The following is a 26,541-nucleotide window of genomic DNA, read 5'->3' on the forward strand; positions in this document are numbered from 1 at the left end:
GGTTTGTGTCTGTGATTCTGAAGAATTGCCTTCTCAAGGACTTCTCAGGACTTTCAGAACTAGAGGTCCCCTTGCGGTCTTTATTCAAGACTAAAAAGGATCCGTTCTTTCGCTCTATCAGTGCAGGGCATTCCTTTAAGTCCGTTAAACTATTGCCTCCAATTTTTATTCACCTTTTAGATGTGGACCATACAGTATATGCAATGAGGTAATGGTTAGAAAATTAGTAAGCTCTCAAACAGCTTCCAACAGCAGTATGGTGTACTGTATGTATTTGAACTATTCTTACGTATTCTTTGTTCTTTTTTGTACCTCTTAGGTATAGTGGTGAATGACATAGCTTCCATCTTTGAGGAGCACCGGATCTGTAAAAACAGCAGCCTGTTCCAGTTTCTGCAGATCTCTGACTGCACAGGGATCTACATCGAGGATGAAAACAAGTTTCTCTTCTGCAATGTGCTGGTGGGTCGTCAGGCCAAGGCACGCTTCAAAATCATTAATACAGGCAGAGTGCCCTGCGACCTGAGTCTGGCAGTGAGGCCCGTTTCTGCCAAGGTGAGTCTGCATAATAGGGAAATTCATGATGACCTTTTTTATATGGCTGTTGCTGTTCTTTTACTGATTCTGTTATACAGAATGTGTTTGTTCTGTGTGATTATCTTTTATTGTCCCTGTTTTGTTTATTTCAAGTCAATCACACTGCCGTTATGGTTCCAACAGACATTGCTAATAACTATTATATGGAGGTTGGCAATCAGCATCACAGAAGAAAACATGTACCCTGGAGCTGAATTGCTGGCATTCATATGACGGATTGTGGCATTCACAAGATGGAGGCATTTTTTAAATTTTACTTACCAGGTTTTCTGCGTTCTTCTTAAATCAGATTCACATAGGATTGCTGTTTCAGGTGTCTGGCCGAATCAGCGATGTATTCGAGGTGGATCCTGTGAAGTTGTGCATCCCCAGTCACTCCCATGCCTTTGTAGTGGCAACATTTACTCCTCAGAGCATGCAGAACTACCAGGCTGTATTTGAGGCTTCAGTGGAAGGCGTGTTAAGGTACAAGAAGTTGTTAGTTCCATTAAAAATCATGATCTTTATTTTATATAGATTTACACTTTGCAATAAAACATGAATGCCATAACTTAAACATGATTATATTCAAGTTCAGAAAAGATATTAAAAAACGATTGTCTTGCAAAATCTAATGTGAGTTGCGAAGTCATCACATTGCCCTGGACTAACATAACGGAAAGCATAGTCTCTCGGAGTGTAGCCTCATTTTGGAAATTAAAATTGTCAGTAGCCAAACCATTTGAGCCCTTAAAAGAGAGTTTATTGTGTCCATCAGTATTTCGAAATATATCATGAAATGTACAGGGAGTCAGTATCAGGAAACGGAAACTGAGATATATGTTCATATATTTTAGTTTTAGTTAACATTTGAATAAATAAACTCTGAACCCTCAGCAGCTCATTAAAAACATGTTTGTATACACCAGCAAACACGGTGTTACAATAATCAATCCTGGAAAAGACAAAAGCATGCATTAGCATTTCTGCACCAGAGAGATATGAATAGATGCGAGCAATGTTACAAAGATGAGGAAGAGTCACCTTCACGGTATTCTGAAGATAAGCTTCAAATGTAAAGCCTAGATCAAAGAGGACAAAAATGGTTTGTAGCACATGACTGTTGCTCCCTGTAACAATCGATGTACTGTGCAGCGTTCTACTTCACGTCACTGCTAATCTGTCTCTCAGTCAGGTATAGCACAGTTGCATGTATGAGGAAATACAGCAGTGTGGTGTACAAGCCGTTATGAGCCACGCAAATCTCCAGCCTGGCGTTTTTCAGTTCCAGCCCCATGGTGAAGACGAAGGCCCTGGTCTTTGACATTGCGGGGGACGGGAACCTGCCGCGGGTGTCCGTGCTTCGGCCCACGCTGAGGAACCACAGGGGGAGCCCACTGCTCCTGTTCCGACGCCTCCTGCTGGGGCGCACCCAGAAACTGCCCCTCTTGCTGATGAATGACAGCAGTGTCCCTGCACAGGTGAGTCACACTAGGGACCCGAAGAGACTGCAAACAGCACGCCTTTCCAGCATTTACTGATCAGTAAATGTAGTTTATGTAGTTAAGATAAAAGGCAGGACTTGAATGTCACATGTCTCAGCACCAGCTGCTGCATTTCATAATCTGACTTCACTGATGTTCACACTGTTCACTGTGTCTGTGCTCACAGATCTATATTGACCTGCTGGATGAGACGGGAGACTTCACTGTTAAATCTGTAAAATCTGGTCCCAACACCAGCTGTGGCTACGTAGGCCAGTCAGGTAGGAGGCAGTCCTGTCAGTGACCCCACACAGCTTCTTGAACTGAAATAACTGTGGATTTATCAGTTCTGTGGATGACAGAACTGTGGATGTCTACTCAGTGGTCTCTGACATAGGTGTATGTGTATTCTTTGATTCAGAAACTGAAAGATGCAGGGCAGTAGAAAGAGCATTAGCAACAGAAATACTGTACCAAAGAATCTGTCCCCTAGTTCTATACTGTGTTAATCTATCCCTTTCTTCTGTCTGAATGCCTTCTGCAGAGAGGCATGCAGCGCACACAGCCTCCCTGATCCTCACTCCAGGACAGCAGGCAGAGTTTTCTGTGGTGTTCAGCCCAGCAGCAGTGCAGAGTTACGATGCTACCGTGCGCATCCTGGTAGTGCATAATCAGTATGAGGAGACAGTGGTGCAGCTGCTGGGAGAAGGCTACCAGGACCAGGTCACCCTGGACAACATCCACAGCACTGCCAGCACTGAGGCCACACAGCTGGACCAGAACAACCTAGAAGGTGGGGACAAGGCAGCAGTTACATTTCAGTGTTAGGAGGTTCAGAATAGAAATACCTGCTTCAAGGAATATCTTTTTGCCATTATGCAATCCTGGTAAAACTAAGGGAGCAGCACATGTATTAAGAGATTTTGGTCTACCTGTATATCATTACGTCCCTTGTGTATTTCAGTATACCGTTCAGACATCCTCCATTTTGGGGACTGTCATGTTGGGAGGGCCTACCAGGAGAGCTTCACCATGACCAATCATAGCAGTGCAGACGTCCTTCGGTTTGAGTGGCCTCTTGATAGCCCACAGCTCAAGTTCTCTCCACAGGTACTGAAAAACATTTCTCTTCAGTGTGTCTAAAGAGTCTTTGCCAGACAAAGTTAGAGCACTTCTCATAATCCCAATATACAGTGGCTCCTCACTGTTACATCAGACCTTTTATAATCCTGAAAATCGCTCTTGAGTTCCACCTGAACACATGCCAGATTTCAGAGAACGTGCATGGCTTTTCTTTACCAAGCTGCCCTTCACAAACACTGGTACCAATATTGTCCGTACCTCAAAAAACATATCAACCTGCAGGACAATATGGAGAAATGAACTTTTCTCTAGGATTACCATTTTGGCTGTGACCTGTACATCTTTTGCAGGCTCTGGATTAAGAGATTATATTTAAAATTCACTTGAAGCTAAGGTGCAGCAGGGGGTAACAGTGTTTGTCTGTGTCTCAGTGATTCAGCTGGGAGGAAACCCTGCATTTTTTTCGACGTCTTACATACCTCTCAAGGGTCCGAAACCCTAAAACATTAAAACTGCGATCCCATACTTTTTTATTGATAGTTTCTTTTAATTCGCATACAAACACATTGGTTAATTAACAGAATAGGAGTCTCCACAACAATTTCAAAATTTTACGTTCATTACTTCATTTTTTTAAATCCACCTAGACTTGATGCAGGATTCCTGTGTACATTTTGTGGGCGTTCCCGTATTTGTTTGTATGCAACTCTGGGAAGCCCTGGTGAAGTATGTTAAGCTCTACAGTGCTTTGTTCTGTCTTCACCTCTTCCAGGTTGGGCACCTCCATGCTGGCTGCTCGAAAGACATCACTGTTACCTTCCACTCCGAGCAGCCCGTCGCCCTGAGTGCTCGGCTGACGAAGTGTAAGCTGTGCAGGATTGGCTTCCAGCAGCCAGTGGACCAGGTGCCCGACTGGGACGACAGGATGAGAACTGTGAAGTGGGTTGATGTCGGAAGGCAAGCAGCTCTGCCACATTCTGCCAGGAGAAAGGTAATCATAGGTGATTCTGTGTGCAGCGGAGTTTATTTCAGGTGAAATGATTAACATTGTATTCTGTCCATCAGGTCAACATTTAGCTGAAGGACCTTGTACTTTAGGAAAAGGAATAATGTTAAAGCACTAATACGTGTATGCAGATTTGCAATAATGTGAAAAGCATCATTAAGGGCATTTTGACTTTTACTTTCAATTACAGGTATATGCAGTTTGCTTATTTCAAATACAAAACAAGCTTATGGAAAAGTTGGGGCAGTGGTTAGGACCAGTAATCTATTAATTATTGATCTTTTCCTTCCATGGCTGCTCTGTGCGCCTTCTCTCCCCATCCCGCAGGTGATAGAGACAGATCCTGAGCCAGTCTACACTGTTATAGAAAATTCCTCTCATGAACTGGAGCTGAGAGTCAGTGCTGTGTGTGACTACGCCCAGTTCAAATGCAAAACCGAGACCATCCGCTTCAAAGACACTCTGCTGTTCCAGACCAGAGTCTTCGAGTGAGTGTTAGACCTTTCTCAGTCAGTTACACTGTAAAGAAATGTATGACACTTCTGACAGAGCTAGCTAGTGGTCATTCTTGGACTTGGAAAGATATTATAAAGCATGGCAGTTTTTAAACTAAACTCTTAGCAGTGATTCATCCTCTCTCCTTCTTTCTCTGTACCAGGATACAGATGACAAATGAGGGCAATGTACAGCTGGAGTTCTCCTGGCAGGTCTTAATGGAGAGATGTGGAAAAGGTGTTGGCTTCATTGAGAGACACACAGACTCAGACGGTAATAAATAGACAGAAATGTCCGGGAAAAACAGTTTGACTAAAGCATTTTGATAAAGCCTTACTGTACTTTATATTAAACAATAATTTAGGAGGATCACAAGAGTCATTATTGGAGTCACAGGTTCTTGCTTGGTTGACTTTTAGAACTGTCTTTTGGTCAAATTATTTGTTATTGTAACCATGGATGTCACCCTGCTAAACATATATCAGATACTTAACAGGAACAGGTAAAGGTTTATTCCATGCTGAAATGAAAAGAAAAGAGACACATTTTGGCTGTGGAGCCTTCTTCAGGTGTTACCCCTGTCACACGTGAAGAAGGCTCCACAGCCGAAACGTTGTGTCTCTTTTCTTTTTCTTTTCCTTTCATCATGGAATAAACCTTTACCTGTTCCTTTGCAGCCTATGCATGCTGACACAGCTCCCTACTCAAACTGCAAAATGCAGACCTAGTTTACAAAGGGAAGTTTGGTGAAAGAAGGAACAGATTCTGTAATTACCACGCATGTGTCATTCAATCATTTCTTCATTCTTTCTTCAATGTACTGTATTGATCAGAAGTGTGTGTACAGTAGGCAAAAGGTCCAATACAATGTGGATTAACTTTGTGTGTCCAGGTGTCTCGTCCACTCAAACCCCAGGCTCTCGCCTCAGCAGTAGTGTACGGAGCCGGCCTGCCAGCGCTCTGGAAAGAGTGTCATCCCTCCTGGCTGGGGATCCCGATGTGCCTCCCTTCTCTGTGGAGCCCAGCACCGGAGCCATCGCCCCCGGTAACAGCCAGGCCTTCCGCATCAAGTTCTCCCCTCTGGAGGTGGCGGAGAGCGAGGGGCGGCTCGTCTGCAGGTCAGCACTCAGGCGGCTTTGTGGGGGGAAAAATGTCATCACCCAGAGGGAGGGCTAGGGCACGAAATTACCATTTTCATTCTGTGAGGAGCCCCTACTACACATATGTTTTTTGAGCCAAAAAAAACAAAACAAAACTTGCAGCACAAAAACAAACAATGTTATGTTTATTCAAGAATGAGTGCCCGTGTTTGACACTGACACAGAACACAAAAAGACTCTGGCTCAGGAAGAGCCGGCTGGCCTGCTTTCTTTCAGTATCCCAAACCTGAAGGATGGACAGGGCCCCACGATGGCAGTGAGTGGCCGCAGCCTCTTGCCTTACTGCCACTTTGACCTGGAGGACTCAGATTATATCAGCAGCAGCCGGCGCAACCCAGAGCTCCGGGGGCCCCACGGCGCCCCTCCCAGGGCCACCCTGGAGCCCAACACCAGGGTCCTGGAGTTCACCTCTGTGGGAATCACAACTACCACCTCCAGGTAGCTGCACAGTCCTCAGCTGCACACCATTAACTTTGCTTTAACTTTTTATTGTAAGCCTGTGGTGAGGGCAGTTTTAACACTCTTTAAATGTTATTATTCTAATGGGAAAATAAAGACAGCTGTCAGTTAGATTCCCTTGGTACTCTGTTGATTTCGCTTGTGATGTGGACAACTTCAGCTTGTCTCTAAGCATCATGCCCTTCGTGCTGTTACCTACACTGAAATAATATAGAATACAGTATATCACCTTCTCCCACTCAGGCTCACTCTCTAGGTCATTAGTACTTTACTCCCTTTGTAGCAGGGCTTGCAAACCTCTGCCTGTCTCATTCCCATTAGTAACAACAGCAGGAAGAAATATTTCCACTTTGGCTGATGCCTTTAAGCTCCGCTGGTATTTTTTTTAGTGAGTCACCATTATCGCATTAATCCCCTGCAGAGTCTTCAGTATAATGAACCCCACCAGTTCGGCTTACTCCTTCCTGTGGAGGTGTGAGGACTCTGAGGACTTCAGACTGCAGTCACCCTTCCGATGCATCACTGACAGAGGCACTATCCAGCCGGGGAAGAAAGTGGAGGTGTGTGTTCATCTTAGCTGTGGAAACAACATCTGTATGTTTAGGGAGGCTTTAAATTAACAGTGACAGCTTCTCCAGTACGATTATATAAAACAAATTAAATGTCTTAGAAGTGAATTATGAAGTGAATTATGCTCATCCCAGCAATACTGTCATCCTTCTGGTTCTTAAAATGTAAAAAGGTCATGCGCTTTTAAGCAGTTATTTGTGCACACGTTTTTTTCAAACTAAAAGTCGTACTCCTCAGGCAGAGTCTCCATGGTTGTATTTCTCCGTTAGGTTGCCTTTGAGTTCGTGCCTCTTCAGCTGGAAAGCATCGAATCTTTCTGGTTCTTCCTGATCCCTGAGCAGAGCATCTCCGTGCCCTTCCTGCTGGTGGGCACATCCCGAGAGCCAGCAGTCTGCCTCGACCGATCCTACCTCAACTATGGCTGCCTGCTCATCGGTGAGGCACCGTACTGCAGCTGTTCAGTCTGTGGTCTGTGCTGGCCGTCACCTGCAGTGACCTGTTCTCAAAGAAAGAAAGAAACGTTCCCTGTTCATAAATTGAATCTTGGTTCTCCCATTCCTGATGGTTATATACTGTGTAGCTTATAGGGACTAACTAGGGGGTACATTCATATAAGTGTATGTATTATAAAGAAAACAGATGAATAAATAATATGATGACAAAATGCATCCTTGAAATGCAGTTTGGTAGAGTTCCAGTTTGACTTGGGTTTCATACCTTAATTCTCCTTAACGTTAGAGAAACTATCTTCTATCTTCTTTCTCTTGTCTGCTGTGGTTCTGTGCAGGCCGGGAGGCCCATGAAACAGTGTACATGGTGAACAGCGAGGACACAGTGTTCCAGTTCTCATTTCAAGAGAGCTCCCGGCACTCCAAGGGCTACACCGACAGCCTGATCGTGGAGCCTATGGAAGGAACGGTGCCACCTAGGAGCAGGTACAAAGGGGTACCAGCTCATGGGTCACCTCCTGCCAACCCCTGCAAGAGGGGGGGCAGACAATGAGAGGTGTCCATCCTCCCTTGTGTCACAGATTCCCAGTGGTCATCTCCTTCACCCCCGCCCAGGAAGGCAATGTGAACTTCAACCTGGTGTGTGATGTGAAGAGGAAGACTCAGCCCCTTACTCTGAACGTGAAAGCGGAGGGATACAGCATGAGTGCCAATGTTCAGTGTGAGAGCCCCGACGGGCTCATTGCAGAGCTCAGTCCCAGCAGTGTCAACGAGATCAGCTTCAAGCAGGTACACCTCTCTTTCCACCATGTAGCTTCTCTGGGAGCCCTCAGGTTATTATTATTATTATTATTATTATAATAAGACATACTGTGCTGTAAAAGATAATTACTGCACCTGTCCTTATCTCTAACTGCTAGGTAATTAAAAATCCAGTAGCACTCTACGATAAGTAGGGATGTTGCCTAATTTTTACTCTAGGCAGGTGCAAGCTGGTCTACCTACATTTTTCCTCTTAATTCAATTAGTGAAGTAATTCCTTGCTAGGGTGAAATGCGGCTAATTTGTGTCAGGATGATGGTCACTAAATCTATCAATGCTTTATCTGAAAGCCACTTACTACTGTTAAGAGTCATTGCAACCTGGAGCCCAGCCAGGAGGCATAAGGCACAGGGTTAGACTGCAGGCTGGACAAGACACCAGTCCCTGTGTGTCACTTCAGTGTCTCTTTATATTTGATTTCTTGAAGTGAACTGGAAATCTAATAACTTTATCTTCTGAGAAAACAGAATGCCTAAAAAAATAAGTTTATTTATTAGCCCTCCCTGTAACTGAAAGTCCTCCAAAGTGTAATACTCAGGATTTATTTTGGTGTTGTTTTTCAGGTGGAGACGAATGACAAGTTGTCATGCTATCTCCTAGTGTCTAATCCCGGGCAGTTTGGCCTGGATGTGCTGTACGAGCTATGGGGCCCACAGGAGCTCCTGCGCTACCTACAGGTGGCCCCAGAGAGGTGCAGTGTTGCAGCAGGTCGGAAGAGCCAGTGCACTCTGACCTTTAACCCCCTGCATAAATGTGTGCTGAAGAACACTGGTCTCAGGATCAAGGTATTCAAGCCTGTCATTATAGCACGGGTTCCCCTTTGTTTTTAATGTGCATAGTTTAATGCTCTTTTTAATTCTCTTTCATTTTTTCTCCTATTATTTTCTTCCTGTTGTACGCTGCCCCTTGTCTGCTTTCACTACAGATAAAGAATGGGCCTGTGTTTAACTGCTTCCTGTCTGGATCAGCTGTGGCCCCTGGTGTCCATTTTTCTTTCACCACACACAACTTTGGGATTAACTTTATCTACCACGCGGGGATGGTGCCTTGCAGACAGACGCTTGTCATTACTAACAAAGGAGAGAGAGGAGCCAGGTAAACAGGGTGCAGGCAAGATCTTACTTAGGCTAAAAACAGGACAAAATATCTCTTCTCTTAGAAGAGAACATCTCCATCTTTGTACCTTTCTTTACAAAATGTAGTTCTTTGAACTCCTCTAAGAAAAATAGGAGACATGCAAGTTTCCAAGGCCTTGTACAGTTGATTGCACCCCTAGGAAATGTATACTGTTAATTAAGTCCCTGACACCTATGTGGTATTGATAAATATGGCTTATGTACATACTGCTGTCTCCTATAATAGTGTTGATCAATACTGTATTAAGAATTAAATTGGACTAAGTTAGTTCTCTCCAATAAAGAACTGTTGTCAATATAAAATGAAAAGATGCATTTAATATGCATGGAAATAATGTACAAATGTGCAAGCACACTTATTGTTTAAGCAAACTTTAGGTGTGAGCCCATCACCACAATGGTTTATTGCTGAAGGTGTGCAGTTTTGCGTGCACCTCACAGGGCAATGCCAAAGCATGCTTCTGTGTCTTGCTGAAGTCATGCTTACTGTGCAGCCTGGAGTGCTTGTTCACCAATATGGCCCATCTGGAGGTGGGGTTCCAAGCCAGCGTGCTGCCCCCTGGTGGAGTGATGGAGGTGCCCATCACCTTTTACCCACGGGAGGCTATGCGCTATCAGGAGAGGATCATCTTCGAGATCAACGGCTACACACACCACAGTGTGGAGATCCTGGGACAGGGTACTGAGATGAAGGTAAAGAAACAGAAAAGGTGCTTTACAGAAAATTGTCTTCTCTCATGTACTACAAAGAATGTCTGGTAAAATGCACTGTCTAGTTTTTTTTATCTATTCTTTTAGTTTTTTTCTATTTTCTGTTGCTAAATTTCTTACCCATTCAGATTTCTTTTATTGCACAATGATTTGCATTGAGTTGTGATTAACATCAACTGCAGTGTGTCACGCTGGAGATAATGCAGCAGCATGAGTAAGCAGCTTGGTGTTTGCAGCAGGCAGCAGAGACTGGCTATCACAGCGAAGAAGAGCACAGGCTAGCACAGGCAAGCGTGGTCCAGGCAAACTGTCCAGAGCCGTAAATAGGGACAAGCAAAGTTCAATACAAGACACCAGCAGAGAATCCAGAGAGTAAAGTTAGGGAAATATATTATCCAGAATCCAGGAAAAAATCACAGAGAGAACTTGGGAACTTGCGGCAAAGCTTGAGACATAGCAAACTCTATGACAGAGTTCCTGAGCACTGCCAGTTCATTGCTTATTGTATAAACTGTAGATTGAACCACCTAAGGCAGGTGTGGTGGATAATTGCCTCCAGATGGTACAAAACTCCTGTCAAATTAATTACAGAATGACAGGCGGCTGGATACTGTGTAAACACTAGCTCATCTTGCTGCACGTTCCCGGAGATGAGCATGACAAAGACAAGCCAGCCATAAGACCAAACTATTGAGTTTAACTTTGAATTGGACTGTAAGTGCTAAGGCTAATTTCAAGGAATTAGTACCACTGGACTGTACAGTACATGCTGTTTACCATATCTCAAAGTAAATTACTTTGTGCAACAGTTCTTTCGACCAAAAATAAAAAATGTTCAGGCAGTTCTCCATCTTTCCACCCTAGGTTGAAGTGGAAAATCCCAAACACAAGGTGGTGAGCCTTGGGGCTCTTCAGGTTGGCCAAAAGGCAAAGAGAGTGATTCCAGTGGTCAATAAGAGCCATGCCCCCCTGACCTGTTCCGTGGTGATGAATCCCACCCTGCAAGCATTGCTGGATCCAAAGGTACCATTTTCTGCCTTCATTTGACCTCGTACAGGTTTCAAAGATTCAGAATGAAAAGCACTTATTATTAAAATGATCTTCATCAAACACATTTGCAGTACATATGAAATATATCAAAAACATTCAGAATGTGTAAATGTTTAACTATGCTGGAAAAAAGAAGAAAGAAAACACAACGTTTCGGCCGTGGAGCCTTCTTCACCTGAAGAAGGCTCCACGGCCGAAACGTTGTGTTTTCATTCTTTTTTTTTTCAGCATGGAATAAACCTATTACTTGTTCCTTTGCAGCCTACGCATGCTGACGGAGCTACCCACCTGAACTAATGTTTAACTATGCCCCTGTTGCCTTAGGTCTTATGTTTAAGCGCATTGTTTCAATCTGCAGACAGTGTTCTGCCTCTGGTTCTTAATGTCCGTATCTCTTCTGGTGCAGTACAGTAAGGAATAAACAGAAGGGATTTTTTAAAATTTTGTGTGCCCTCATGCAGGTGCTCAGTGTCAGACCTTCAGGAGACATAACTCTGAAAGCCAATGGGGGACAGTGTTCAGTAGAAGTAGTGTTTTCCCCAAAACACCGTGTGCCCTCCTTTGCGGAGGAGGTCATGCTGGAGTGTGGAGGGACGTCCCGCTCGCTGTTCGTGCTGCGTGGGTGCTGCCAGGGTATGGAGATCAGCCTAGACCAGGACTACCTGCCCTTCGGCACTGTGCTCCTGCGCTGCCAGGCTACTCGAAGAATTTTGATGCAGAACACAGGCGACATTGGAGCCAGGTAGACACTTCCTGTTGGCTGTGGACGCTTCCTTTTGTCGCAAAATGGCACAAATATGCATGTATGTGCAAGTATCTCTGCTTTATAAAATAACCTTTGTTCTTTTGCAAGTTATAAGGTTTCCAGTGGGAAGGTTTTAATTACACAAGAGGATTTTTTCACTCATCAAGTCTCATCAACATATGTGTTCTTCTGCACTGTCATTTAGCTTTAAATGGGATTTGAAGAGGTTTGCCCCTCATTTTTCCATCAACCCCGTGGAAGGCTACATCTCCCCTGGGATGGAGGTGTCCTTTGAAGTCACCTTTGCTCCCCAGGAGCAGAGCCAGGACATGCGCTACGATGACCTGCCCTGTGCCATCGAGGGTGGGCAGCCTCTCCGGCTGACTCTGACAGGATCCTGTGCTTCAGCCCCGGTCACCAAGGAGGTACTATACACAGGCTCCAGCACAACAGTTCTCAGCCAGACGCGGCTTTAAAGGACATGAAGATACAAGCTACTACTACAATTTCACTGTTGGGTATTAGTGAAGACATGCATGGCTACTCATTTGTTAAATTTAATGTTTGTTATACATTTCAGAAGTTATGCCTAGAAGCAATGCATCAGGCAAATTAAATTTATTTTTAATTTAGTATTGATCTTGCATTTCATTGACTCAAGCAAGCTTGTTATCACTGCTGTTGTAATTTTATTGCTGTCATCATTTTAATTGCACTTGTCATTGTTAACATTTTCATTGTCAGTAGCAGCCATAGCTCCGGGTGTAGTGATAATGCACCGTATATATTTAACCTCTGTGATTTGCCCAGAATTACTAGAATCTCTGTTCATCCAAGATAAGATCACTTTATTGGCCATATACAATTTCTTGTCTTTTCGCATAGCCCAACTTGCTCTCCCTGAGACACACAGACACACAGACAGGAAGAGAGAAGCTTGGGGTCAGAGCACAGGGTCAGCTATTTATACGGTGCCCCTGGAGCAGTTGGGGTTAAGGGCCTTTCCCAGGGGCCCAATGGAGTAGGATTCCTCTCCGGCCCCGAGATATGAACCGGCAACCTTCCAGCCACAGGCGCAGGTCCAAGTGGAGAACTTAGACTGTGGAAAACAGCTTCCATTGCTTGATTTGCCTTGACATGTTTTATTATTCTGTGGCCGTCAGATTCAATGAAAAAGTCAGCTGTTTGTAGACATGGGTTTGTACTGAAGGGCATCCCTGTGCTCCTCCGTCTGCAGGTGGTGGGTTTCGTGTGCCAGGTGCGCACTCAGCAGACCCAGTCCATTGTGCTGTGGAACCGCACCAACCAGCGCTTGAGCCTGAAGCCCGTGATCGAGGGGGAGCACTGGAGCGGGCCTCCCAGCTTCGTCATAGAGCCCCACCAGCAGAACAAGGCCTATGAGGTCACCTACAGGCCCCTGGTCATGACCGCTGATGGCAAGAAGCACCAGGTACAGGCTGCTGTGCTGCTGGGGATCTGCTCCCTTCGTTGCAATGCAAAGCTGATGGAAACAGAGTATTTTTTACTGTCTGCCTTTCAGAGATTGTAGTTTTACTCTGGTAGACCATGGTAAAAGCACATTAAAGGGTAGTACAGTGTAAAGCAATTCTGGCCAATCTCAAAAATGGAGTATTGAAACACGGTGCAAACAGCTGAAAGCATAGGAAAACTCAGTAAATGCATAGTATAAGAACTGGAAGATAATGGGGAAACTGCAGGAAAATGAATGTGCAGATTTGCCTTTGAAAAGGAGGAGGCAGAATGGCGTGAAATGTGGTGCTGCTGCTTCACGGTGGGTCCTGGGTTTGATCATGTCCTGGAGGACCTTCTGGGAGGAGTGTGTACCTTCTCCCTGTAGCCATGTGGCCGTGTGCTGCCAAGGTTAGCTGGGGTCTCCATACGCACGTGCTTGTACTCAGTAAGGGGCTGGCGTCTCAAGCAGGGTGCAGTCTTACGTTTCGCCCTATGCTTGCTGGATCAGGCTTCGGCTCTCTGCAAGGACATTGGGTGATTGAAAATAGGTGGATGGGTGCACAGTCCGAATGAGTATCTGCAGGAATATACAATGAAAAACAACTCTGCAGTGTGACAGTGGTGCGTCTGCCCTGTTGCATCCTTGCTGACAATGCACATGTGAAAGTGACTGCTGGTGCTGTACAAACACAGCAGCTGGATGTGATGTTGGCAGGTACAAATGGTGTGTGAAATGTGCCTCTGGGGCTGTTGTTCTAGTCCTAGAAAGTACAGTACATGAATCAGAAGAGCCTGACTGTGCACATTGACTGGATATCTGTCTGCCTCCCCCCCACCCCCGCGCCAGGGCTCGGTATTCTTCTCATATCCCGATGGCACGGGCATGCTGTATGCCCTGCAGGGAACCTCCGAGCCCCCGAAGGCTGCAGGCACCATCAGCCGAGACGTTCCGGCCAAGACCTCCTACACAGAGCTGCTGCCTGTCGCCAACTGGCTGCCCAAGCCCCAGAGGTGCGGTACAGAGAGGGGCGGCGCAGAGGGCGACTCTGATGCAGTCCAGCTGTCTGACTGATGCAGAGCCAAAGTCTTTTTGGGAAAAGCCTTAGAATTTCTTCTTTACAAATCCTATTAATTAAAACTGTCTTTTTGTAATTGCTTGTTTAAACTCCAAGTGGCTTTCTGATATACAGTATAAGCCTGAGTGACGGTGACAACTAAAGGTTTGTTCCACCCTGAAAAGAGCAGAAAAGAAACTCAATGTTTCAGCTGTGGAGCCTTCTTCAGGTGTGAGAAGGAGGAAGTTGTGTTCCTTTTCTTCTCTTTTCAGAATAGAATAAACCTTTACTTGTTCCTTTGCAACCTATGCATGCTGAGGCAGCTCCCTACTTGGGCAACGGTGACTGTGGTAGTACAATTATTTCATATTTATTTTAGCTCAGTAGGTGACACCTGCTTGACATCTTCTTCCTAGTTCAAGATGTTATTGCTTATCTTCTTCATTTATTTGTGTATTTGATTGATGCCTTTATCAAAGATGGCTTAAAGGGATTGTGATGAAGTGTGTGCCTCTCTGCAGGTTTCGGGCTATAGTGGAAACTCTCAAGCCGGATAAGACTGACATCACCACCACCTTGAAAGGTCTTGACTTCATTGATGTTCCAGCACTGGCTAAAAGGGACTACAAGCTCACTTTCTTTTCCTACAAAGAAGGAGTGTTTAATGGCAAGGTGGGTTTGCTACACAATCAGTATGCCATCGCATTCATTAGCCTCACTGTAGCTGCAGTGCCTTCGCTCCCATCTTCACAGATTCACACGTGTGTGTGTGTGTGTGTGTGTGTGTGTGTGTGTGTGTGATGCTCTATGTCTCTGTGTCTCTATCACTTTCACACTGCTGTAAAAACACACTTCCAAGATCCATAGGGTCACTGGGGATCCATGGGGTCAGTGGGGGTCAATGTGGGTACAGGGGGTCAGTGGGGGTAACTGAGGATCCACGTAGTTAGTGGGGGTCAATGTGGGTACAGTTTGCCAGTGGGGGTTTCTGGGGATCCATGGGGTCAGTGGGGGTCAATGTGGGTACAGGGGGTCAGTGGGGGTCTCTGGGGACCCATGGGGTCAGTGGGGGTAAGTTGGAGTTAGTTGGGGTCCATTGAGTGTATGTACAGGGACATAACATATCCAGATATTGGTACATTTAATACAGATGGAGCTTCTGAAAAATAAAACAAATTTAATCCTTTTTTATCTGTGTTATCTCTCCCTGTAAAATCCAGGTAACTTTCCGCAACGAGATCACCCAGGAGTATCTGTTCTATTATGTCAACTTCAAGGCCACGGCCCCCGGCATCATCAAGACCATTGAGATGGTGACGCCCGTGCGCCAGAGCCATTCCGCCACAGTGACAGTGGAGAACCCTCTCCCCACGCCACTCTCCTTCACTACCGAGTGCAAATCAACAGAAATCAGCGTGCCATCCCAGCTCACTGTGCCTGCCCAGTCGGAGGTGGGTTTCCTGTGTTTATCAACCTCTGCTACAGGAGTATGCTCAGATAGCCCGTATTTTTCAGTAATCAAGGTACATGCAGTTCGACTTGAGGAGTGATTTATTGTGCACTATCGAGAGGCCACAGCAGAATTTTACACTGACTTTAGTGTTGGTTCTGCAGGTTGTCAATCGCAAAGAATATCAGAAGAGTTCAAAAGCAGGCTTTTCTCTCCATTGCCTGTGAGTGACTACTGAAGCGGAAATACAGATCTAGTCTCAACACAAGCCGTTATTTCTTCCCTCTCCCCTTTCCCAGGGCACCCTCACGTTCGAGTACCAGCCCCTGCGTGTGGGGGAGTCTACGAGCCGCCTCACCCTGCTGAACGGGGAGCTGGGCCATTTTCACTATGAGCTGCTCCTGAAGGCGCTGCCCGCAGGGAAGGAGAAGTCTCTGTTCTTCCGTGCCACTCTGGGCAACGGGCAGTACCTCTCGGCCAAATTCATCAACTACTCCCGCGTGAAAGCTGAATATAGCTGCAAGGTAATCACTGTCTCGTGTGCCATTTTCATTGTGTTAGTTCTCTGTTGCCACGTTTTTGCACTTTGGTCTCAATCTTTTTTTATGATGCACGTGGCACAAAAAAAATCTATTTTATTGTTTTATTCAATGTTGCAGTCACTTAGTCAAAACGAGAGCAACAGATATTAATGATAAGGGTTTCATATCCGCAAAACCTACAAGTGCTGGATAAATAACATCTGGTTTAAAATAGTTTTCCCTCTGAAGAAGGCCTAGAGAATTTAGAAAGGAGTGATGTGGTGCTCTGCTCTCCCAGATCGACAGTCCTGACTTCACGGTGGAGAAGAACGTCAACGCCGCTCCAGGGTTCCAGGGGGGCATGGAGGTCAGCGTGGAGGTCTACTTCGAGCCCTCCCAGCTGGGCGAGACCCGCGGGCTGCTCACCCTGTCCTCCGCCTTCGGTGGCGAGTACTTCTTCCCGCTGTTCGGGACCTGCACCCTCCCCAAAGCCCAGGGCCCCTTCACGATCCGAGCCGGCTCCAACGTGTCCATCCCCTTCAAGAACGTGTTCCTGCAGACCACCGCCTTCTCCTTCCAGGTGGACAACCCTGCCTTCACGGTCAAGGGCGTGGAGACCATCCGCCCCAAGAAGATGCACAACATCCTGGTCTCCTTCGAGGGCGGTCCTGCCGGCTCCCGGGCCCCCGTTAATGGCAAACTGACCATCTCCTGCCCCCGCGCGGAGGGGCACGGCCAGATCATCTCCTGGGTCTACTACCTCAAGGGCCACACTCCCGAGCCAGGCCCAAAAGACAAGGCCTGATCTGCGCCTTTATCTTGGTGCCAGGATTGTTTCTGTTGGCATTTGTTTCTCAGCCTTTTTTATTTTTTACAGTTCTGTTCATTCCTCCATCATTATCATTACTTAGTCATTGTATTCCATTTTTCTAAAAATAGCAGGGATCTCCTGTTCAGTGACTGTCGTAGACTACGAACCCCCATATCAGTACCTTACTAGTTGTAAGCTATGAAGGTGAAAAGTTCAAATTCTTATAAATTATTAAAGGATTTATATATAATCTTTAAATATTCACTGAAAAATTAAATGCTACATTATAATTGTTTTTTCTTAATATTCTGTGAATCCATGATTGTTAATCTGTATTTGTTGTGCTGACAGATATTTTTACAAAGCTTACAATACTTTGTTCCATTTTATCTACATTAGCCTTGAAAATGCAAAGCAACAATTTTTTTCATTTTAATATTAAGTACAGCACATTTATCTAAGATCTTAAAATATTTATTAAAAAGCCGTCTTCACAACTACTGCACATTTCTCAGAATAAAAGGATAGAAAATGTCTATTACGTGCATCTGTCTGGTTTGCGCATTGACAATGGAGACACCTGCTGGTCAGAGCAGAGTGGAAGGGCTGACGGCTCTTATCTGTCCACCTGGGGCCACTGTTACTCTACTGCAATCCCACGCCTGAAAGATGCTGTCTGGATGAAATGCAGTGACTGTAACAGATAGGAATAAAGACAGCTGACGATCATCTGAGGTCGGGTGCGAGAAATGTAACTGGATGTGTATATAGGACAGAAGGGACATCATTATCATTATGGGCTAAACAGAAGCCCCTTGTCCAGGGCTACTGGACAAGGCAAGTACATATATGAAGTGTACTTTTCGTGTACAATGCATATCTGAAATTTACACTAATAATTATGTACAAAATGAAGAATAAGGTCAGCAGAAAGTGGAAGTACAAGGCAAAACGAGATGGCAAGATGCACCCAGTGTGGCCACCTAAGCAGCCAGAACTCAGTGTCCTGAGAACAGGAGTCACAAGCAAGCCTTTCTGGCAGCCAGAGGCGCACAGATCACTGGTGGGGTGAAAAAGGCACCTGTATGGGATGTACAAGGGTCATCAAGGCAGTGCGGAAAGATTCTCAACACTTGGGTTCAGAAAAGATGATTAAGGATGGGATCATTAAATCAGGAAGTCAGACATCCTCCTTATTAGCATCACACTGCACTCTTGTCAAGCAAAGGTGTACATGTTGTGAAGTTGCATTTACAAGCAAGCTGTTCCACCATATTAATTACCACATTAAAGTACGCAAAATTTTTTTTTCTAACGAGTTGTTTCACACACACATGCTGCCGCATTGCAACTCAGGCAATTCCTGCTGCTTTAAAACTGCCTTTTGGATGGGGGTATAATAGCAAAACTGTACAGAACCGTTTCTTTAGCACATGCTGTGATTTAGTTCCAAATATCCTGATCTGAAGGGAAAAACCAAGAACACAGAGGAAAAGGCTGCAGGGAGCTGTTTTAAGTGGCTGTAATTAAAAAAAGTTATTTTTCTCATCGGCCAACTTTTACAGCAAGAAAGGCTGGATTTACGATCAGAAAACAGAACGCAACTTAAATTTTTTTTTTGTCTGTTTTGGGGATTTGAGCACAAGTTCAGTTTAGCACCTGTGAGCCATGCTGTTTCAGTTACTTGGAGAACAGATTTTCTTTTAAGGAATGACTGCTTTATTCAACTCAATTGCTCTCAGTCACTAAAGGAAATAACGTTCTTATTCAGGAAGCAATGAGCAAGGTTTTGAACTGTATTGATAAGCAGTTTTAATTTGAAGTGTGGAATTTATTTTAATGAGAGATTTAGTAGGCAACTGGGAGCAGTTTTAATAGAGCCTCGTTTTCATCCTGGAGCCACAGGGAAAAAGATAATTGGTACCTTTCTCCTCATGGGCTGCAGTTTTAAATGCCGTCAAATATTTACATGATGTTTCAAGTCCGGATAAATCAGGGTGTTTTCACAGGAAGAACACATACCTCCTTTTACATTCTAAAACCACCACTCCTGATGCAGACATAACTCATTTAGTGGATCTTTTGTTCCAAAGGACATTTCCTGTGTGGATGATGGTTTTTATCATTCGAAAACCCATGTTCACCAGAAACAACAGGGATCCTGCTTATTTCTTAATGCACAAAAAAAGCCGAGCTGGAAGTGATGTGTTGAAATGCTCATAATTCCTCAGTAGTACAGGACTGACAAAATTAAGAAAAGCTTATTTAATCTCTTTTTTTTTTCAATTTAAAATACTCGCCTTAGCCCTGACCCATAATTTGTCTTTTTCATATTGCTACAGATGGTGGCAGATATTTCGGATTCTTGTTTGTGTTTATTTGTTAAACGTTTGCCTGATAGTCCCAGAACAATTTAGAGGGACAACAGAGAGAAACATTCCATGCAAAAACACAATATCACTTTCTTAATTTTTTAATCAAAAGAAAGTCGTAATGTCTTTATGTCATGATGGAGAATTCATTTAGAACCTCCACTGGGAATCATCAAGTAATTTTGCTAAAGGCTTATTTTAGGCATCATTTAAAATGATAAATTCTGCAGCTGTTACAGTCCTTAATGAACCTTGCAAGTTCCCTTCAAAGGAAACTTTCCGCTAGGCCACATAGTGCTTTTGTCTCTTTCAGGAAGCTGTGGATTGGGTAGAGACCTGAAGGGATTAAGACAGCTGTAAAAAGCAGCGATATTTGCAGCCTCTTCTGAATAGAAAATTGGATTCCCCTATAAGGACCAGGTTTAACTGAATTTTTACAGCTTAAACTGCAGAGCAGCGCAGGAGTCAGCACGGGCAAATATCAGATTTTGAGTTGAATGTGGCATTAGGCTCAGAATATATCTAGTAGGTTCCCACAGTGAACAGTGCACAGCGGGTCGAAGGAGGTGAAGACTTCATCTGCAAGGAGAAAAAATCTCCCAAGTGTTAAATACTGCACTGTACTGTATATAGGAACAAGTAAAGGTTTATTCCCTGCCGAAAAGAGAAGAAAAGAGACACAGCGTGTCGGCTGTGAGGGTGTGATGTGGTAAATATATGTTTGCTCCATATGGCTTGGAGTTTCCTTTTGGGATTGTTCTTGAAAGTGGGAGTGGGGAGGTGGTGCAGACATCTTTTGTTGCTATTTGTTCCATTTTTGACAAATGTACAGATGATAAAACAGAAACATTTTGCGTTTTCATGGAAATGCTTCACTGTATAACAAGCTGACACCAAAGTCTTTGTTAAGTCTCTCCTAAATCTGTGTTTTTGACACCACAGAAAATCACTGCAAAAACGAACAGGTTTCTCTTTTCAAGGCTTTCTCAGCCTTCGTCAGAGCATCTTTCATCAGGTTCTGACAGTGTTTCTGCTTCATGGAGTGTGATCCTCCATCCCCACCCTTTTTTGTTCCCTAGACTGCATGAATCACAATATTCAAATCACATTCTGAGCGATGTACTAATAACAGAATCATTCGTTTACAGACAGCATTTGGAGTCTCCAATAATTTACTTACTGTATGCCCTAATGTAAAACAATGTTAGTTGCTTTGCATTAACATCCATCCCTCCATTTTCTTCCATTTCCACTTCATCCAGTTCAGGTTTGCAGTGAAGCCGGAGTCTATCCCAACACGCAGTGGGCGCAGGGCAGGGTTCACTCTGGATGGGACACCAGACTATCGCAGGGCAGATACACACAGACACACATACACCTGCATCAGGGCCAGTTTTCCCAGAAACCGATTCAACTACTGTACCAGCATGTTTTTGGACTGTGGGAGGAAACCAGAGGAAACCCATTCAAACTTTACACAGACAGCGCCCCAGATCCAGACCTGAGGTCGGAAATCCAGTGCTACAAGGCACCAAAACATGCCACTGTGCCAGCATACTATCCTTGTATAAACCTGCCTGTCTAGGATTACTAACAGCAGTAACACCTTCAGCAATCCCAATAGTTAAAAGGCAGTAGAGGAAAAGGCTCATGCTCATTCAGCTCCCTCTTTCTTCTCTGTCTTCTGAGACAGGAGTGCTATATTGGAAGATTCTTAACTGTTTGATATCTATTTTGAAATCAATATGCAGTGCCAAATGAGGTCAAGGCATTTTTATAAAGTGCAAGGAAACACAGTTCCACTTCAGAATAGGAGTAAATCATTTTGTGTTGTTCTGCATTAAAGCAGTATAATTCATTAAAAGACAGCATACCTCATTCTCATGCACTCAGTGCTGTGACATACTAACCTATATAGACACATTTTTGAGAAGTGTACACTGCTACTTATAGAATGAAATACACTGTGTTGACTGTATCACATTCAAGCCCTTGCAGGCTGCAAAATCATCTAGTAACAAGTGCAGTTTTAGGAATAATACTTCAACAGCTCTTGTGCTTAGTCCTTTGGATCATTTTTTTTGTTTGTTTTGCTACTGAGGAAGACAAATACCGGGTACTGTCTACTCTCTGTTGCTGTTTCACTGCTAAAGGCTCCACCTCTGAGGAAAACAGAAGCTCATGTGCTAGCATTTAATAATGATGGAACCGGAGTCACAGAACATGGCTAACAAAGAGTTATGAAGAATAAAACAGGATAAGTCAATATAAAGCATTGCAGAGAGACCGCAAAAAAACAGAAGAGGTGAAGCACTAAACATTATGAAGAGCACTCATGCACAGGAATATGACCTCAATGAATCAAGAGTCTGGCGATCTATAATGGGTCAGACCTATAAAAAAACATCTGAAGAGCATAGTGTTGGGTCTGTGCTATTGGCCATCAAATTGAGATATTGATTATAATGCAGTCTAATCAAATGAAATCGGGAATGTGTTTTTCAGGGAAGAAGTGGTCATGGGAGAACTTTTCCTCACGTAGACTGGAAAAAGTGCTAGGGATGTCAGCCTCCGAAACTGAAATGGGAGATAAGTAAATACAGAGATGTACCTGCAAGAGGGATTTAGTCTTTTTAGAAAAATCAAAATTAAGTGAGGACAACAGAGGTTAGAAAGCCTTTAGGGAACTTTGGTCGTACTAAGCTGTCTTTTGAAGTGTGCTTTGAAACTGAAGTTTAGACTGAATGCAAGAGATAATTTAAAATTTAAAATGCAACTGGCAAGGTATGGAATCAGTAGAGAATGGACAGCACAGTTTTAAAGATATTCTGCTTAAAGTGCATAACACTCTGATTTACGACCTGAAGGAAAACCAGGGCTTGGAAATTAAGTAAATTAATAATATGTAAAAGAAGAAAGAAAGCACTTTATAAAATGAATTGAGCACAATTTCCAATTTAGAAATAAATTGAGTACAAGAAATGGCACGCATAAGAAACACCAGATATTAGAAATGCAAGAGAGACAGAAAATAATTTTGCAATAGAGGCAAAAATATAAAATCAGTATTGCAACAGCAAAAGAAGAGCAAATTATGAAGTATCTTAGATTTAATAATGGGATCATTTCTGTTAATGAAAAGGAAATGGACAATATGTTAATGAATATTTCACACCAGTGTTTATGCAAAGATTTAGATAGAATCCAGAAAGTGACATTTTGAAAGCCTGTTTGTTCTGGATATAGTATCCGCTGTGTTTAAGGGTAGATCTCAAATGAAGTTCAGGAAGGACAATGAAAAACGAGTGAAAAACACATGTTTTTTCCATTTTGTCTGCTGCATCGCTCCTCCACCCCATCTCCACTTCTGCAGCTGCCCCTTGGTCACTCCTCCCTCTGGATGGGGGTCCCAGCCTCCTCGTCCTCTGGCCTGACGGCTGCCCCTCATCCAAGCAGGTTCACCCCAAACTATCCCACTTGAAATACTCCTAAACATTCACAAAGCGTCTGATTCTCAGGCGTTATTATTCCTCTTAAAATGTATTGGAGAGGTTGTGGGAGCCCTGTCTCACTCACTGTCCCACACTCTCATGTGTGTCTTGTGTCTCGTTCCTCCACAGCGGGCTCCTCTTGCCCCTGGTGGACAGTAACGGTGATAGATGGTGACGTCTCATTGACATTTTCTTTCACAGGCAACTTTTTTTGTCCTTCTCAGCCACTCACTCATCTTCACATCCAGCTGCAGTCCACAGCTGCCCTGACAGGTTTAGGGCAGCGATCCCTGTGCTCTGCCCTTTACCGGGTCAGATCGACACCGGCCACTGTGAAGCGAGACGTTGCTCGCGGCAAATGGTGCAAACAGCACCCAGAAAGGCGACCGCTCTCTCTGAGCCGCTCCGAGGTAAAAGTAACAAAGCAAACTGTGAATCTGGCATGTGCGAAAAGCAATTAGTGGAAAGAGTGCCATTGGGCTGTATCTGTTAAAGTTGCCAGAGTGAGATGAGAGCTGAGAGTCAGACAGGTTAGCAGTTTGTCTGCGGAGATGAAGCATCACTTCAGTTTCAATGGTCTGCTGATGGCTGAAGTGATGAGGTGTACAGTATGCCTTTATCATTGCGATTGCAGCTTTTTTAAGCGTGAATAATGAATTTCCTGGGAATGTACAGTAATTAGTGTGCTGTCTGATTAGCATGTTAGTCATTAATATCTCAGTGAATAAATTCCATTTTGGATATTTTAGAATCACACTGTTCTTTTGCTTCCAGTGCCAGCTGATGATTTGTCTCCAGGCAATTGAGTCTTGAATTATTTCACTGTAATTGCAATTGTAATTTGCAGCAGCAATTGTTTTTCGACAATTGTCACTCTGCCATTTGTCCTGTTTTCAGTTTAACCTTCTCATATTAGTGATTCCAAAGAGTAATAATTTTTCTGGGTTTTGCTTTTCTTCATAGATATCTACAATATGCTTTTATCCACTCTGAAGCAGAATTTGTACACAGAAACACACAGTGTGCTTCCTTTATTTTCTGCTCTTTGTAATTGTGCTTTCTGTGTTACAGCTGGGGTGGGCCTCATTAGACACTGCCTGGCAACGGTACGAAGAACAAAATGGAACAGGGACGCAGAAGAGAAGACCTCCCTGCTGAGATGCAGGCTAGTAGTTTTCGCTTGATGCTGGATCAGTAAACAGGCACAAGCTGAAGGTCAGTTTCAAGCTTGTCTTTCAAACAAAGCGACTGGTTCGGCGACCTCACGATGCTCTCTGGGTGCTTTCGTCACAGCTGCTAGGGCCTGTGGGCGACGCGCTGTACCTTCTGCCCGGCACCCTGACGGAGCACTCTGATTGGATAACAGTTACCCTCTGGGCTTTCCAGTCCGAGAAGTAACAAGAGCAGGCAAAGTCTTCACCATGGGCTGGCAGGGCAGCGTGGGCTTGACTAACCCGAGTTAAAAAACACCCCACAGATCCTCCACTCAGACACCTGGGCTCATAAAACCCAACGGGCTCCACCGGTCAATGGCAGAGCCCCACTGCTGTGATTGGGCCTCAGCCCCCTTGGGAGAAAGAAATGCACAGCTCTTCTAATAACACTGACACCCACTCTTGGTCTGATTGCCAGCAAATTCCTGGAGCCTTTCCACAAGTACAGTATATATAATCTCAGTTTTCACTGCGATTTGAGGGCTTTGGTCTGCGTCTGGCATGATGAAATCAGTAATGGCTGCTCTCATCAAGGGGGTAAGCTTTCTTCTGCCTTTATTTCAATCAACCCCCTTCAGCTTGATGGCAGTATATTATAATGGGCAGTTGTATCAGTTGACATGTGAATAATTTTGCCCATTACTTTTAAGTTGATATTATTGTGTGCCTTTTGTTCTCGTGTGATTACTTCTGTTAGCTGGTTTAATGTCTTTTGTTACATTATACAGTATGCATGATACAACAGCCTCAGCTACTGTAATGTCTCTTAGTTCTCAAGCGAGTGCAGGAGGTCTAGGTTGGTTTTATCTTACCTGCTCTGCCTGCAATGACCAAGCAAACCTGGATCTAATTGTTTGGGACATCCATGTCAGTGTAGCATCCTTTTTTTTTCCCCATTGATTTCTTTTTTTATGAATCAATAGGAGTGGAGCGTCGAAGCAATGTCTGCTGACGCGATCCGAGCTGGGAAGAAAGCTCAGTGAATGGCCAGTTATGTCTTTCTGCTTCAAGTTGCCATTAGGGCTCGGTGGGAGTCCCTTAATTAACGGCATGAAAGGGCAGAGTCGCGGCGCCTTTTAACTTAAATGCCACCCTGGGCGGGCGAAGCAGCCCTCTTCAGAGAGTGCTGGACTTGAAAGGGGAACTGCACAGGTGTCTGCATCCCTTGCCTCTATCGATACTTACTGTACATTGTCGTCGATCTTCACAAGTCACTACAACTATAATACAAAACAAAGGGGGAAAATCACAGAACACACACTGTTTGTCAACACTGTAATGTGGCATTTTATGTTTACTGTACAGGAAAGGCTATTTAAAAACCTCGACATCGTTGTACCGTCAATGACACATACCACGGTGTAAAAGCGAGCAAGAGCATACAAGCAGTGATAGAAGAAGGCTTAGTGGTGTATCTCATAAAAGTGCCACTGTAAGCACTGATCGTTTGCTCGGATATCGTCACATTGAGATTGTCTTTGCAGTACAGTCTAAGAACTGGCTACCCCTGTCTAACACAGAAGGTGTCTGCGAATTTCCAGATAAGGGGCTGTACTGATGAAAGGGTTGCTGCAAATTTAATCTCTTATTTAAAAGGAATAACCTATAAATCACAGCTGAAATGCATTAGATACCAGTACGTATGATAGAAAATACAGGTGCTATGCGCGCAAATGTTATTCTTTATTAAATTCACGAGTTACACCTTTAAAGTCTACAGCTTTTCAAATGAAGGAACCGAAAAACCACTGAATTCGGAGAAAACGCTCTATGAACGCAGATGAGTGTCATCTGGTCCTGACAGCCACGCCACACCTGACAAAGAAATGCGTGGATTTGTTCAGTTGCTTTTGGAAATGTAAAACATCATGATTTTCTTCGGTACAAAAGGTTCAGCTGTTCTGACCTATCTAAGCCACAAACCTTAGCAAAACACACGGTCTGCGCTTTTATTCTCAGCGTTGCAGTGTCCTAGTTGGGGAGTGGACACGGTCTGCTGTTGTAGAGCTACACAACAGCCCTGCGCTGATACTCGACAAGTAAAGACGACGGAAAAGAAAGAAAAAAAAACTACCCTCAGACATGAAACGCAATTGAAAGGTACAGATTGTTCTTATTGCTATAACTAAGCAAAACAAAATAAACCGTGAATTTAAAAACCGAACAAAAATTCAGAAGCAATAAGGTGTCGCTTGGGCTTGGGCTCACCTTTTATTGCTTTCAAAACTGACTAGAAAGGTTGCGTCCAGCGATACTAATGCCAATGAAACTTCTCAGAAGTTGCGAGGCTTGTAAGGCTGTTTCATGTTGTATGAGCTGGAAATGCTCGCCATCGCAAGTCAAAAAGCTTTTACCCCCCTGTCGTAATGATGTAAAATGAGAGAGGTGTGTTTTTGGGGTGTGTGCGG

At 44.2% G+C, this 26,541-nt stretch overlaps 1 protein-coding gene across 1 annotated transcript in view; it reads left to right on the forward strand.

Annotated features, from left to right (window-relative positions):
* hydin (HYDIN axonemal central pair apparatus protein) overlaps window positions 1-17,050 on the forward strand; it is a 90,326-nt gene extending 73,276 nt beyond the window's left edge. Inside the window, exons 59-85 of the mRNA XM_088938762.1 lie at window positions 320-555; window positions 911-1,062; window positions 1,862-2,057; window positions 2,248-2,341; window positions 2,605-2,853; window positions 3,025-3,170; window positions 3,916-4,134; window positions 4,477-4,637; window positions 4,808-4,917; window positions 5,537-5,762; window positions 6,021-6,242; window positions 6,685-6,823; window positions 7,103-7,268; window positions 7,621-7,768; window positions 7,864-8,071; window positions 8,668-8,889; window positions 9,030-9,199; window positions 9,735-9,933; window positions 10,816-10,974; window positions 11,463-11,743; window positions 11,952-12,171; window positions 12,984-13,196; window positions 14,067-14,230; window positions 14,796-14,946; window positions 15,495-15,725; window positions 16,024-16,248; window positions 16,544-17,050. Coding sequence (XP_088794888.1) covers window positions 320-555; window positions 911-1,062; window positions 1,862-2,057; window positions 2,248-2,341; window positions 2,605-2,853; window positions 3,025-3,170; window positions 3,916-4,134; window positions 4,477-4,637; window positions 4,808-4,917; window positions 5,537-5,762; window positions 6,021-6,242; window positions 6,685-6,823; window positions 7,103-7,268; window positions 7,621-7,768; window positions 7,864-8,071; window positions 8,668-8,889; window positions 9,030-9,199; window positions 9,735-9,933; window positions 10,816-10,974; window positions 11,463-11,743; window positions 11,952-12,171; window positions 12,984-13,196; window positions 14,067-14,230; window positions 14,796-14,946; window positions 15,495-15,725; window positions 16,024-16,248; window positions 16,544-17,050 — 5,414 coding nt within the window. The remainder of the gene's footprint in view (window positions 1-319; window positions 556-910; window positions 1,063-1,861; window positions 2,058-2,247; window positions 2,342-2,604; window positions 2,854-3,024; window positions 3,171-3,915; window positions 4,135-4,476; window positions 4,638-4,807; window positions 4,918-5,536; window positions 5,763-6,020; window positions 6,243-6,684; window positions 6,824-7,102; window positions 7,269-7,620; window positions 7,769-7,863; window positions 8,072-8,667; window positions 8,890-9,029; window positions 9,200-9,734; window positions 9,934-10,815; window positions 10,975-11,462; window positions 11,744-11,951; window positions 12,172-12,983; window positions 13,197-14,066; window positions 14,231-14,795; window positions 14,947-15,494; window positions 15,726-16,023; window positions 16,249-16,543) is intronic.
* Window positions 17,051-26,541: the final 9,491 nt, after the last annotated feature.

Source organism: Atractosteus spatula, chromosome 21 (assembly GCF_055471065.1).
Source record: "Atractosteus spatula isolate fAtrSpa1 chromosome 21, fAtrSpa1.hap1, whole genome shotgun sequence".
In the NCBI taxonomy this organism is placed as follows: domain Eukaryota; kingdom Metazoa; phylum Chordata; class Actinopteri; order Semionotiformes; family Lepisosteidae; genus Atractosteus; species Atractosteus spatula.